This window comes from Amia ocellicauda, chromosome 2 (assembly GCF_036373705.1).
Source record: "Amia ocellicauda isolate fAmiCal2 chromosome 2, fAmiCal2.hap1, whole genome shotgun sequence".
Lineage (NCBI taxonomy): Eukaryota > Metazoa > Chordata > Actinopteri > Amiiformes > Amiidae > Amia > Amia ocellicauda.
This window is the reverse complement of record NC_089851.1, coordinates 44,255,536-44,269,356: the sequence shown is the minus strand read 5'-3', so window position 1 is coordinate 44,269,356 and position 13,821 is coordinate 44,255,536. Positions and strand designations below refer to the sequence as shown.

At 41.9% G+C, this 13,821-nt stretch overlaps 2 protein-coding genes across 3 annotated transcripts; both read right to left on the bottom strand.

The window, feature by feature from the left end:
* Nucleotides 1-529: 529 nt before the first annotated feature.
* tubb6 (tubulin, beta 6 class V) lies at nt 530-3,532 on the bottom strand. Its single transcript, XM_066724150.1, has 4 exons — nt 3,398-3,532; nt 2,774-2,882; nt 2,340-2,450; nt 530-1,810 (listed from the first exon to the last, which is right to left on the bottom strand). The coding sequence occupies exons 1-4, from the start codon at nt 3,452-3,454 to the stop codon at nt 747-749; spliced, it is 1,341 nt and encodes a 446-aa protein (XP_066580247.1). The 5' UTR covers nt 3,455-3,532; the 3' UTR covers nt 530-746.
* A 3,225-nt stretch (nt 3,533-6,757) lies between these two features.
* cidea (cell death inducing DFFA like effector a) lies at nt 6,758-13,603 on the bottom strand. Of its 2 annotated transcripts, none has more exons than XM_066724129.1 (5): nt 13,476-13,603; nt 10,082-10,226; nt 9,338-9,490; nt 8,044-8,216; nt 6,758-7,458 (listed from the first exon to the last, which is right to left on the bottom strand). In XM_066724129.1, exons 1-5 carry the CDS (start codon nt 13,514-13,516, stop codon nt 7,344-7,346), a joined length of 627 nt encoding a protein of 208 aa, XP_066580226.1. In that variant the 5' UTR covers nt 13,517-13,603; the 3' UTR covers nt 6,758-7,343. The 2 variants fall into 2 exon arrangements, with proteins under 2 accessions (XP_066580226.1, XP_066580236.1); XM_066724139.1 differs by lacking the exon at nt 13,476-13,603 and adding an exon at nt 13,294-13,467.
* Between the last annotated feature and the right edge of the window lie 218 nt (nt 13,604-13,821).

The window sequence follows — 13,821 nt, the reverse complement described above, 5'->3', positions numbered from 1 at the left end:
TCCAGAGCTGTGTGTTCAGAATGTGCAGAACATTGATCCTACATCCCCGTTTTAAAAGAGATCTCAACAGCAGGCTTTGAGCGCAGTGGTGTAAAAAGCCTAAATTGACCAATTAAGACATTGTAGGGGAGGATAGTGTGGGTTACCTTAAGAACATAGAGACTGTTACAAAACTATAGCAGTTTTCACACTACACCATCTATAACCGATTTCAGCCCTTCTTGCATTCACATTGGCCTGGCGCTACAATACACGGGTTACAATTCACATGAACGTCTCGGGTTGAAAATGACAATGTGAAAACGCCTTACATAGTCTAGCAAACAATTTGACCTCATTTGTATTCCTGACCGTGCATTGGCTAATTTTTAGTATGACATATTCCAAATCTCACATCTATAGTGGGAAATAAATACAACACAAATCTTAGAGATCATATGGACAATTTGTGTCAGCCTCCATTGATCCAGTTCAAGTATAGAACCTGCTAGTGTGAATGCCCTTATAAACACACAGAGACTTTAGGATGTAAATCGTCAGCTTAAGTTTATTCTAGCTGTGTCTCGTTATTGCGACAGGCAAACACTGCACAATCGCCGTGCTGCTACAACTCTCAACTCTTTATGCTCTACAAACACAACAAGAAGAGAAAACATTGTAGACTGAATGTCAACTGCACCTTATTGTTATTTTTTTAAAGGGGGGGGGTGGAAACCACAAAATAAACAAATGTGAGTCTTTGGCAATTATTCATTGAGCTCCTCCTCCTCGTCTTCGAATGTCTCTTCCCCGTCGTTAGCGGTGGCCTCCTGGTACTGCTGGTACTCAGAGACCAGGTCATTCATGTTGCTCTCGGCCTCCGTGAACTCCATCTCATCCATACCCTCTCCGGTGAACCAGTGCAGGAAGGCCTTTCTCCGGAACATGGCCGAGAACTGCTCCGAGATGCGCTTGAACAGCTCCTGGATGGCCGTGCTGTTGCCGATGAAGGTGGAAGACATCTTCAGGCCGCGGGGCGCGATGTCGCAGACCGCCACCTTGACGTTGTTGGGGATCCACTCCACAAAGTAGCTGCTGTTCTTGTTCTGGATGGCCAGCATCTGCTCGTCCACCTCCTTCATGGACATGGGTCCGCGGAAGACCGTGGCCACCGTCAGGTAGCGGCCGTGGCGCGGGTCGCAGGCGGCCATCATGTTCTTGGCATCGAACATCTGCTGGGTGAGCTCAGGCACCGTGAGGGCGCGGTACTGCTGGCTGCCCCGGGCGGTCAGGGGGGCAAAGCCTGGCATGAAGAAGTGCAGCCGGGGGAAGGGGACCATGTTAACAGCCAGCTTGCGGAGATCGGCGTTGAGCTGGCCAGGGAAGCGCAGCGAGGTGGTGACCCCACTCATGGTGGCGGACACCAGGTGGTTGAGGTCACCGTAGGTGGGGGTGGTGAGCTTCAGTGTGCGGAAGCAGATGTCATACAGCGCCTCATTGTCGATGCAGTAGGTCTCGTCCGTGTTCTCCACCAGCTGGTGCACCGACAGGGTGGCATTGTAGGGCTCCACCACCGTGTCTGACACCTTGGGCGAGGGCATGACGCTGAAGGTATTCATGATGCGGTCGGGGTACTCCTCGCGGATCTTGCTGATGAGCAGCGTGCCCATGCCCGAGCCCGTGCCCCCGCCCAGCGAGTGGGTGAGCTGGAAGCCCTGCAGGCAGTCGCAGTGTTCGCATTCTTTCCTCACCACATCCAGCACTGAATCCACAAGCTCCGCCCCCTCTGTGTAGTGGCCTTTTGCCCAGTTGTTCCCCGCACCTGTTTGCCCTGTAACACACACACACACACACACACACACACACACACACACACAAAAACATGTGAAACCAAATTCAACCCACCAGCATTATTCATATTGGATTAATCTGTTATCCACCAAGGGAGTCATCAAACTACTCTGCACTGTCTGCGCCACTTTATCCCAGTAGGCCTCAGCTCATGTTCCAGAAAACACATTTACTAAATATTTTCGCTATTGCTCTTCCAAAACACCATTTATTTTCATCTTGCAAACTGAGCTCAAACTAAACAGACAGCACGTACACTTCAAGCTACGAAATACATCATCTTTAAGTCCCTTGCAGGCTTTTCACATGACTAGGACCCTGTTGTTAGGCAACCGTAAGAACGGTGATGATATTTCACAGGCTTGTTGTATAAACACTGGAGCGTTTGGCAGGGCTGCACCGGTCCAGACTGAGTGAGTGTAGGAACAGATGTTTTCAGAAAAACGCCAATCCCATCCACATGAACACCCTGAAATGTTTCCTTCTGCGCAGTCTGCGAGCAAGCTCACCGAAAATGAAGTTGTCGGGTCTGAAGAGCTGTCCGAACGGTCCAGACCGGACGCTGTCCATCGTCCCCGGCTCCAGGTCAATCAGCACGGCTCGGGGAACATACTTCTGGGCTGGGGGCACAAACGTGGAAGATGTAGTATGGATAAAGGGTGCTTTCCATCAGTGAGGGAAGGGGAAGTCTTCTAATACTACTAATTATAATGGTGGTTATAAAGTTTTGAAGAAGATGGAGATGGATACTGAAATATACCACTGTTCAGATTAATTTTGCAGACATACAAACCCTCAACACATAGATCTTAAAAATATGTATATAGATGTGCCTTTCTAAAGAGACCAGATCAAAATAGGAAATAACACAAGCTACACACACACACACACATTGGTATCGAAGTGAAAGGTGGTTTGATTCACACTGACTCATGAAACTCACAGGATGCCTCATTGTAGTAGACGTTTATTCTTTCCAGCTGCAGCTGTGAATCACCGACATAGTTTCCTGCCGGATCGATGCCGTGCTCGTCGCTGATCACTTCCCAGAACTGCGCAGAACCAGAAAACCACACTCAGTCGGGACTTTTTGGGTGCGTTCTTGTGGCGCAGATTCCCGCAGTGCTGCGCGGATCTACAGAAACCCAGCGATCCCATTGGTGCAGCCGCGCAGAACTGCGGGACTCTGCGCCACAAGAACGCCGAGCAGCTGGAGGATTCTCTGAATGCTTCAAACAGACTCAGTTCCTGCCCCTCCCTATGAGCCCCACATATTAACAACCTTAACACAATTCAGTCACGATTACTATCCAGTAATAATGTTGACAGAGACCAGCAAAACAAGATGGGAAAATATAGGCATTCAGTAGATTTACCAGAAAAAAGAAAAAGTTTCAAAAAAGACAGAAAAGGTATTCTAATTGCGCATCGCACAAGAAATCCTCTATAACACGAACACATATAACAATATAACGTTCACGTACGCAGGCAAAAAAGAAAATGAAAACAACAAATACAATACAAATGTAAGCTGTAAGCCCATGAAAGACTTTTTCATTAAAAGTACCTTTGTTCCGATTTGGTTGCCGCACTGGCCAGCCTGTATGTGAACTATTTCCCTCATGGTTGGCTGTGTGCTGCCTCTCTCCAGCTGCTCAGTGCACCCCGGTGAAGCTCTGAATGTATGAAATGCTGCTGGAAAGCCTTCCCATCCCTCCTCCCTCCCCTCCCTGTGTGAGTGACCGGGCAGCTGGACAATCACAAGTGTCCCACAGCACTCCCACTTGATCCTCCTTTCCTGATTTTCCCTGTTTCCTGCAGGTTATCCAAAGGGTGCAATTAAGTTATATATACAATTCTTCTAGAGTCTGCATATGAACCCTGTAATTGTGTGTGTGTGTGAAAAAGTCACTGTATCCTGCTGCGAAAGGAGAAGCAATACTTTTGTTTGGCGGATGCGAATATAACTGTCTCCCCTTTCCAAAAAACATATAAATAAAATAAAATAAAGATGTATTTTAAGGCTAGAAAAATTACATATTTTTGCTTGAGGACTGAATAGACAAAGATATGTATTTTCATATTCCCGAACCTTAAAAATTGTGTGTGTGTGTGTGTGTGTGTGTGTAATTGCTTTTTTTCCATATCAAATTCATACAGATTTTGACTGTTGACATCTAACACATGGGGACTTGATTCAAGTCTTCAAAATCATGAAAAGCATCGACCCCATCAAACCAGAGGAGCTTTTCCAGATCAGCAGGGACACACGCACCCGGGGACACAAATGGAAATTGGGCTTCAAGGCATTCAAGACAGAAAACAGGAGACACTTCTTTACACAGAGAGGCATCACAATCTGGAACAAACTCCCCAGTGATGTGGTTTGGGAATTTGGGAACATTCAAAAATAGATTGGATAGGATCCTTGGATCACTTAGTTATTAATGGACACCAAACGAGCAAGATGGGTCTTGTTTGTAAACTTTCTTATGTTCTTAAATAGTTGTAGCAAGTTTTTACAGTAAAAGACGCCTTGAGATGTGACTGCAGTGAAGGAACTCCCTATGAGAAAAGAGCAGGTTTCATCACAATCTTTAAGCAAATGTTGAGACTGAGTCTAGGGCTCTGTTTCTTTGTTTGGAAAGTTGCTGAGGAAACTGTGTTAAACAGTTCTGAACTAAGGGATGTGGAATAACATCAATTTCCTTTTCTACTAGTGCTGCTTCCTGTCTGCAAAATATATGCACATGTGAGGGCAGATAAAGAGAACCTGTCATCAAAATATTGTGGTTTTGTTGATTTAATTTAGTGGAGGAGCCTTATGCAACAATAATACAGTCCAGAAAAACAGCTCCATCAAAGCCTGGGGATGGTGTTCATATTTACTGTTGTTGTTGCAGTGGTACACTGGTTTGGCTGCGATGAAACGCGATGAAACTTAGTGCATCAATGTTCTTTATTTCTATTTGTTACAATAAATCAGACTCAAAATCGGCACACCCTTTGGCAGGAGGGGGATGGGGGGAGGGCATTCCAACCAGCTCTGACAGCTGCCTTTTTCCTCCTCAGCAACAACACAAAGTAAATAACCTCTCCCACCCCTCACAATCTGCTACTTTCCATCAGTTTTAACTTCCAGAAATCCTCATTGATAGGCCATTGGGGGCTCCTGGGAAGAGTGAATACACCTGAATATATAATTTGTGAAAGAAAGTAATATGAATCTGTTGTTTTGGCTGATTATAAGAAAATGTAACTGTATTTAATCAACAACACTTCCACAATTAATTCCTAATCACTTAAGGCTAATTGATCCCTTTAAGAGAATTGTTTCCTTCATACAGACTTTAGAAAACCAGTTCCCGCTTCTTAAGAAGTTATATAGGATTCTAAATTAGCATTAGCCCTCTCACATCACATCTTGTGAACTTGTTAGGAAAACAAAGATGTTAAGGGTTGTTAAGGAAACATATGATGACCGTTTTAAGTTTAGCATCACACCTGATGATAATTTCAGCTGAAATCTGTGCTTTTCATAGGGATTTAACAAAATCAAGCAAACAAACAAATTGGGGGTCTGACTTATGTCCCAAAAACAGAGGTCCTTAATAAACGGTTGTGTTTAACTTGGCGATACAATGTTACAATGTTTTGTTTTTTTATCACAATGAGGTGCCAACTTTTTGTTCCTTTTAATCTTGTTTCTCTCGCTCTCCATTTGGCCGATCTGATAAGGCTATGGTCTGCGATGGTGACACACTGCCCGACACATGCAGGGAATGTGAGGGTCAGGACTGTAACAGCGCAGACAAACCCCACTGTCTGACTGCAGGGGCTGCAAATAGCAGCAGCAGCGAGATTAGTATGTACGGCACCCCCACGAAGACGCTCTGCTCTGCAAGGATGATTTTGTTTGTTTCGTGTGATTTCGGGGAAAGACCTCGCATAGTATTTGAAGAAGCAGAATTAATAGTTCAAAAAAAAATTGAAAACTTAAAATGCAATAAAATGCTCCACCTCATCATCACCCCACAACAATGCAAGGCAAGACGAATACACCCTTAAACACTGACTGTAACAAAGGCAGAGGTTATGTTTACCTAGTATTTCAATTATCTTTAACATGATGATGATGATTAATGATAAATATTGCACAACTAAAACTATAGCGGGCAGCAACAGGAGGCCTCTGGAAGCCCTGACTTCATGTCTGAGAAATTGTTCGTCGGGTTTTGTGCTCTTTAGTGTCATCTACTGGTAAATCTGCAGAGGCAGGGAGACTATTTCCAAGATGTTGCTGCTTTCACACACAGTGGACTAAGTGCACAAATACGTTACTACAGTATACTGTACCATATTGTGTATGTTGCAGAAAACTATCATTTGCTCTAGTGCGGCAACCGTAACACACATTGTCTTATTACAGCGTGCTACTGTACCACATTTCTTTGATGTGTAATTTCTTCCATCTTGGTTGGTCCCCCTTCACAACCACTGAAGCTGCAGTACGGAGAGCAGTCGCTACAGTGACCGTGGTCCCGGCTCTCATTTCTACACATTCTCCTGCTGCTAGAGAAACTCAAATGAGCACGACAGCGTGTACGCTTAATCTTAACTCGGAAAAACGTGCTTAATCTCTAAATCCGTTTCTTTAAACCAGCCATCAAGGGAGCAGTGGCCCTTTGATCCTTTAAGTGAGGTGGTTTCTCTGTGACTCAGTGAGAACTGCACTTAGCTTACTCGAGAGGTGCCATATTTTGTCAGGAGTGTATACTGAATCCAGTGGATCAAAGCCACATACCTCCATTAGCAATTTCTCACTTTGATTATGTAACCCGTAGGCTGTTTCCCCATCCCGATTCAGTGCTAGGGAAAATGAACTTGCACTGACAGACAGTGGGTTAAAACCAGCAGCTGTTTTCCATTGTTGAAGTGTGCATTTGTGTGTTTTATTCCACATTCTGCAGCTCAGTTGGTTCCTGATATATGAACATGTACATGTGTCAGTCTTCAAGAGGGGAACAAATTTCACCCAAAGAACGAGCAAAAATCACATCCACGGCACTCCCAAGTTTCAGATATGCAGCACTTATCCTATAGAACTGTTCACTGCTCTGATTCGTTTGTGCAACTTGTGTGTGCGGTCTGTGCCATCATAAAGCAAGCAAAGAATAATCACAGTTCTCCTGGGCAGGAGCAGTTTTCCTTATGGAGAATAAGTGTTAGCCTGCATGCAGTGGTCTTCAGATCATATTTTATGATTATTATTATTATTTAAATCTGAGGCACATTACAAACTTTTTTTTTTTTTTTTAACATTGTGGCCAACCTGAAAGCACATTTATTCACAAAGCAAATTAGATGAAGTCCGCTTTTCACTACAGAGGCAACAGGGTGAGTACATTCATTGAGCCAGTACTGAACAGGACTTCTGCGAGTCACTGCAAGCAACTGCTTCTGTGAGCAACTAACTGTCCACGGAGAACAACTATTGATAATACAGCTGGAAGCTACTCTGGGGCCGTCTGCTCCTCTTCTCCGATACACTGCAGCACATAGGAGGAGGTGTACAGGAGGAAGTGGCCCGTCACCTGGGCCAGACAGGAGAAGTAGTGGAGCACTTTTCTGAAAATCAAAGCAGAGTAAATGGTAATTCAATTCAGTACTATCCACACGTGCTACCAATCAGGTTATGAGGAAGTAAATGAATGACAATGTTCATACAATCAGAGATGAACAGGGTTTCAAATCTATCTGATTATAAAGGACACAGTTCGATGCATAACACCTTATACAGTAAACAGACTACGGACATGATCGGCAACCGGCCAATTTAAATCTAGAACAGTTTGGTGCTGTAAACAACAGGGTAGAATGCAAGACCAAGGCAGTGGTAGTAGATCTTTCCACTTTGGGGATATGGGGTTAAAGTTGGTCACAAACCCCAGCTGATTCAGATGCACAATTTCACAATGTGGCAAATGATTTCAGTGAAGTACAGAGATTAAATTGATGCAAAACCCTTCAAAAATAAAAGTAATAATATTGTAGCTCCAAAAAAAATCCAAACTAATCTATGCTTTACTTTTAAAGAGAGACATTTTAAGTAGTGTACATCACTTTGCACTGCACAGACACAGTGACAAAAGTTAACTTTTCCATTGGTCTCATTGCAATGGATATAATAACACACCAGAGTAAAATACTTACTTCAGCACACTCTTTGCTCCTGTACATTTAAAGTCATACGACATGGAGTACATCTCATAAAACGTGGCTTTAACGGTAAGACATCCAATGAAATCCTTAGGATTCAGCTTATACAGGTCAAAGGTGAATTTGGCAATTCCACTTTTCTTGGACCATCTTCGGTCAGATATGTCCTGTGAGGAAAACCAGCATGGAATGCAGTATAAATGTACAAGTCTCCAAATTTAGGCTGTGAATGAAGTGGAACTGAGAGTTGATTTAGCAGGTAAATGCAAGTGTTTACAATATTTGTAATACAAACAAATAATAAAAAAATATATGACAGTCAATAGTGTATGCATCATTAGTATATCTGTCAAAAAAACATGCACAAATACATGATGTTCAACTTTGTTCAGACCACAGCAATCAGTGCTAATCAGTTCTTTGAAACATGTTGGAGGCACCTCCTGTTGCCTTTAAACAAGTTCATCAACATCTCATCACATCTACTGGAATCGATGTCTACAGATTATGACGCTCCATCACAAACGCTTGATGTTGTGCTTTCGTATCTCTGTGTCTGAGATCTTGATGTGTATTTCAGATCAGGACTGTGCTGGAAATTCTGTTCGTGTCCAAGCTTGAGCTCTGTCACAGAGGGCACCAGGTTACTGGCCAAAACATCCTGGAATTTTTGGGGAATACATCAGTCCCCCAGTTCTAGAAAGGGCTTAAAAAAAGCCCCCAAAGCAAAATAGATTTGCCTTCATGTTTCGCTGTGGGGACGACGTGACATAAGCTCCTTTTATCGGCACAAACTATATATGTGACATTTTTGTTTCATCCTTCCACAACAATGACCAACACTTCTCAGCCAATTAAATAAATTTTGCTTTTATGCACACAGACCAGCTATGCATTCATGATTATTGGCACACATCTTACATTCCTTGCAGAAGATGCAAAAGCTTTTTACATAATTGCACATAATCTTCAGTAAACTATATTCTGCAAGTTTTATATTTTTCACAATTTGAATTGGAAAGCAGAACGGCACATTTGTTTCACTTGGGCTTCCCTTATTCTTCCCATGGAAACTCAGCGCACCAATAGAAGCCCTAATCTAAAGGTTGCATTGTATTGCCCCCTGCTGGCTTTATTAGGCATTATAGTTATTTTGACAGGAATACAACCTTAATAATTCTACTGCTAATAATAATAATAATAATACACACACAAAGAAAAGGACAATAATGCTTTCTAATATGCTTCCTAACATTAATAAAGGAGACTCTGGTAAATCCTTAGTCACCTTGACTGGCGTCCATCTTTGCCCATCCTCCAGCAGCATTAACTGCATGTTGGTCTCCAGGGACTGGAAGAAATCCTCACTCTCAACCATAGTCCCATCTTCGTCCACAACCAGAGACAACGTGGCAGACGTCAACCGGAGCGCGTTGGCAGCCTGGAAACAAGGCAACACGCAATGACCATGATCCCCCGAAGCACGTTTTTCCCACCCTAAGCCACCAGCACACTCATTACTAGACAAGATTAGGTATTTGCAATTAATTTCGGAGGTTAAAAATAAATAAATGATATATAAATATATGAACTAGGCGCAGTTAAAGATCAATGGCCGGTTACATTAAACAACTTCTCCTTTAAGTGTTCGAGTGAAAGGGTGTTGCATACAGTACCATAACACTCTGAAATCAATGTTTCCTTTAGGGAAAAGCTGCAGTATTTAATGGTTATTCAACACGTTACATGCTTTACGACCCAGTCCTGCTGATTTGTGCTCAAACCCAGCTCTCACTGGAGACATCGTGTGTTAATAGGGTGCTTTGAACAAAAATAGGATGACAATGTGCCTAAATGTGGGACCCCTGGTGTCCCTAGGGAGAGCACAGGGAGAGTGTCAATGAGAAGTGCTGGGCCAGAGAGGGGAGAATATGGTCAGAGCCCTCGCATGGGTGCTGTTCTGCTCTTAGCTTTTGACCCCAGGTGGACGCAGGAGGGGCTGAGGGGCTGGTCGCACTGCTACGGACGGTACCTTAGCGAGGAGATCATCCAGCGTCGTGGCCACCACTCCGGTGCGTCTGAGCCGGTCGTGGGAGCAGACCCTGAATGGCCGGGGCCTGGCTTCATGCTGAAAGAGCACACGTTTGCTGAGCGAGGAGCTGACCGATGACACAGACCTGCAATTCCACACAAGCAGCCGTTAACAACAAACAAGTGGGCACAGACAGACAGAGACAGTCCAGACAGAAATCATCATTTATCAGACATTTTATCAGACATGTGTATTACATTTTCATTGGGTTCATGAAATGTATAAAACGTTGAAGATAGTAAACTATAGTTGCACTGTCCTTTGGTCATGTCACACTAACCACTAATCAGAAGATTTTTACATTAAAAGTACAAGCTGAGCAATTATGGTTTAATTAGCTAATTTCAAAGGAATCGGGTTTTTCAGTAGTAATAGTACAGGCTGTTCAGCAATTGTTTACTATCATTGTTACAGGACTGAAGTAATCAGAAGTTCTTCAGTATGAAAAGTACGAGCTGCCTATTAATGTTCATGTTTTTAAAGTGGGAATTAAATCAATAATATTAATTTAACTTTAATCTTACTTTTCATTGCATACTATCACTTTACCGGATTGCAAAGGATCTCAGTGGGTAGCATCTAGTGGCCCTAATATCTTTCTGTAATCTGTAACATCACATCAGGCTTCTGTTTTAATTTTTCTATACAGGATTCAGGAACTCTGGAAAGGATTGCAAATGTGGCATCCACAAAAATTTGTGCAAGGCTTTTAAATTAAGTTTAAAATTGTATAAGGAACGTATCTTATTAAGGAACCAACATTTTATCAGGTATACAGTTTAAAAAGTAAAATATAAGCAAATTATTTATTCAATTAAGGTTAAATTAAGGGATTGAGAGCTTGCTTGGAACAAAAACCAGCAGGGTAAGGGGTCCTCCAGGACAAGGGTTGAGAACCACTGCCCTAGGTGACTCAACTGCCGAGTATAAACCTCATTAACATCCCCTTAGTAACCGCAGAGTCACTCTAACCAATTGTCACCATGACATCGTAGACACTCTTACAATGCATTTCGATCTCATTCATTCATTTGAAGATTTGGAAGATCTCGCAGAACTCATTCCAAGGTTGTCACTTTATAAACATGGAAATAGATCAATACAAGTTCATTTGCACATCTTTCAACATTCATCAAGGTGTTTCTATCCTTTCAATAACATGTTTTGCATCAGACTCAACAGGGCAGACAGGTCTGAAACTGAATTCCTAGTCTTGCTTTTCTGGATCTCAGCAAGTTCCCAATTAGGCTACTCATTTAGTCGCAGTAGCTGATTAACTGGATGAACTGAATACTTCTCTCTAGAATACAAATGATGGACCTAAATATGTAAAAGTACGTAAAATGATCAACTGTTAAAGACCTTAAAAACAAGATTCTATGTGTCTAATTGATCATCTATGGTTACAAGCATGAAAGAACTAGGTGCAAAAAAGCAACAAGTGGGTGCATTGTGGAGCATTATGGGTATTTTAGAACTTTCAGGACTTGTTCCGCACAGAACCAGACGTTTTAATGGCAAGTATAAAAAGGATAAACATCAATAGGATAAATCAGCTCTTTAAAAATGTTGTGACCTTCAAATCTTGATAAGTCATCATATAAATATATGACATAGAGAAAGGAACCATTCCTAGATAATCAGTATCTAATTTAGAAAATTTAGAGACATTGGAAAGGTGGCTACATGTAGAAAGTAACTCTACAGATAGAATTTCAAAGTTGACATTTAATCTATCATGATACACAACAGATTGTCAGCTGTTAGTGCTCACCCACTGTACATGATAAGGGTGTTATAATGAGACGTGCAAAATATGTAGCCTAACTCCAGTGGTGGTATATTTCCATTGCAAAGAACCTCATGGCTGAAAACCAGTTGATCTACTCAATCACAGACCATTCTTCACCACAGGGGACAGAGGACAGGCCCTGCTGTCAACCACAGTATTGTTGATTTGTTTGATGATTTACTTTTTGAGATTATGGATTGTCAAATGTATATACAGTGATTGGAATGCCAAAAGTGAAAAATGAGAAAACAGGGATTCAAACTGATAAGCACTGTCCCCAGATCATACAAGAATGGAAACCATAATTTGTGAATCATGTAGGTGAGTCTTTCTGTGTATTCAATCAGACAGTGCAAGCAACTGTGATTACACAAACAGCATCTTCCACAAAACCTGAATTATTATAATTTTAAAGGAGACCATATTTAATTAAATGGTTGATACCGTGCATGTGATCTGATACCCATAAACATTGGTAAATCCAATTTTTCATTGTTACAAGTTGCCTTTACCCTTTACCCTACAAAAATAGAAAGCCTCTTAAATCCATGTAGGTTGTACTGCTACAATAGCAAGTAGGTTATACAGGTATTCACAGAAAATGAAATTAAATGAAGTGTCAATTTGATAAGATTAAAGCCAAAAGTTATTTAAAGCAAACATTTTTTTCTAATAGCTAGAGACCTTACAGAGACCTTACTTTGTACAGAAAGTAAAGTACTTTAAATAGTGTTTTATGTAAAACACTATTATACCTAATATTGTGTTATTTTACTGAGCATTTGTAATACGCAACTTTTTAAATCATAACGATATCCATCGATATCTAAAATGTCTTGTCAAATCACAAGTGGATACATTATAAATACACACACACATACATACATACATTATATATATACACACACACACACATACATACATTATATATATATATATATATACACACACACACACACACACACACAGAGAGACATACACACATCATATATATATATATATATGTTTAGAACCATAACCATCAAAACAAAAGGTTTTTGATTTCGCAGACAATATGTGTGCAATATTTAAGATTATAAATAATAAGAAATGTTAAACGCAGCGATAATCGTGTGACTGAGACTCTCAATTCAATTCAAATTCAAAAAGAGCTTTAATATTGACATTACAAGGTTTGATCTGTTTTGCCAAAGCATGCAGTGCAAATAAAGCACAGCGGTGGGCAATAATATAAAGCAGCCTACAATATACACAACTGTACTGACATATCATACATTAACATACACCAAACACAGCATTTCCACGTTATGTATGTTTACAAAGTATCCATGTCTCTACACCGCACACTGTGTGTACATACGTCACCTCTCTCGCTCTGTTGACCGGCGTCATGCACACACAACACAACAGACTAACAGGTTTGTCACGGGTCCCGGGGATCTGTGTAGTTTTGTCATTTGATCACAATAACACAGTGTCACAGACGCACACGGTGTTTTATTCCTCCTGGTTGCGGTTCAAGCAGCCGCAGCCGCAGCCTACCTGAGCAGAGAGCGCGGCGACAGGGCGCTGGCGTACTCCATTGCGGCTGCGCGGACTGGGCTCGGCCTCAGCTCTCAGCCCGACACTAGACGCCTGCAGCCCCTGGGATGTGTCACGACATTGTTATGAGTATTTCTTTTGAGTAAGAAAGGCGATGCAAGCGATGTCTTCTGTGGCGTGATTGGTTCAAAAATACCTGCAAACCCTGCCACCAGACATGGACTAAGAGCTAAAACATGACATAATATGTAGTGTGCAGTATTTAACACTAAAGAAATCGGACCACACACATATTTTTCACGCTTTCACATATAATAAACTCACATGGGATATGAATCTGTCCGTT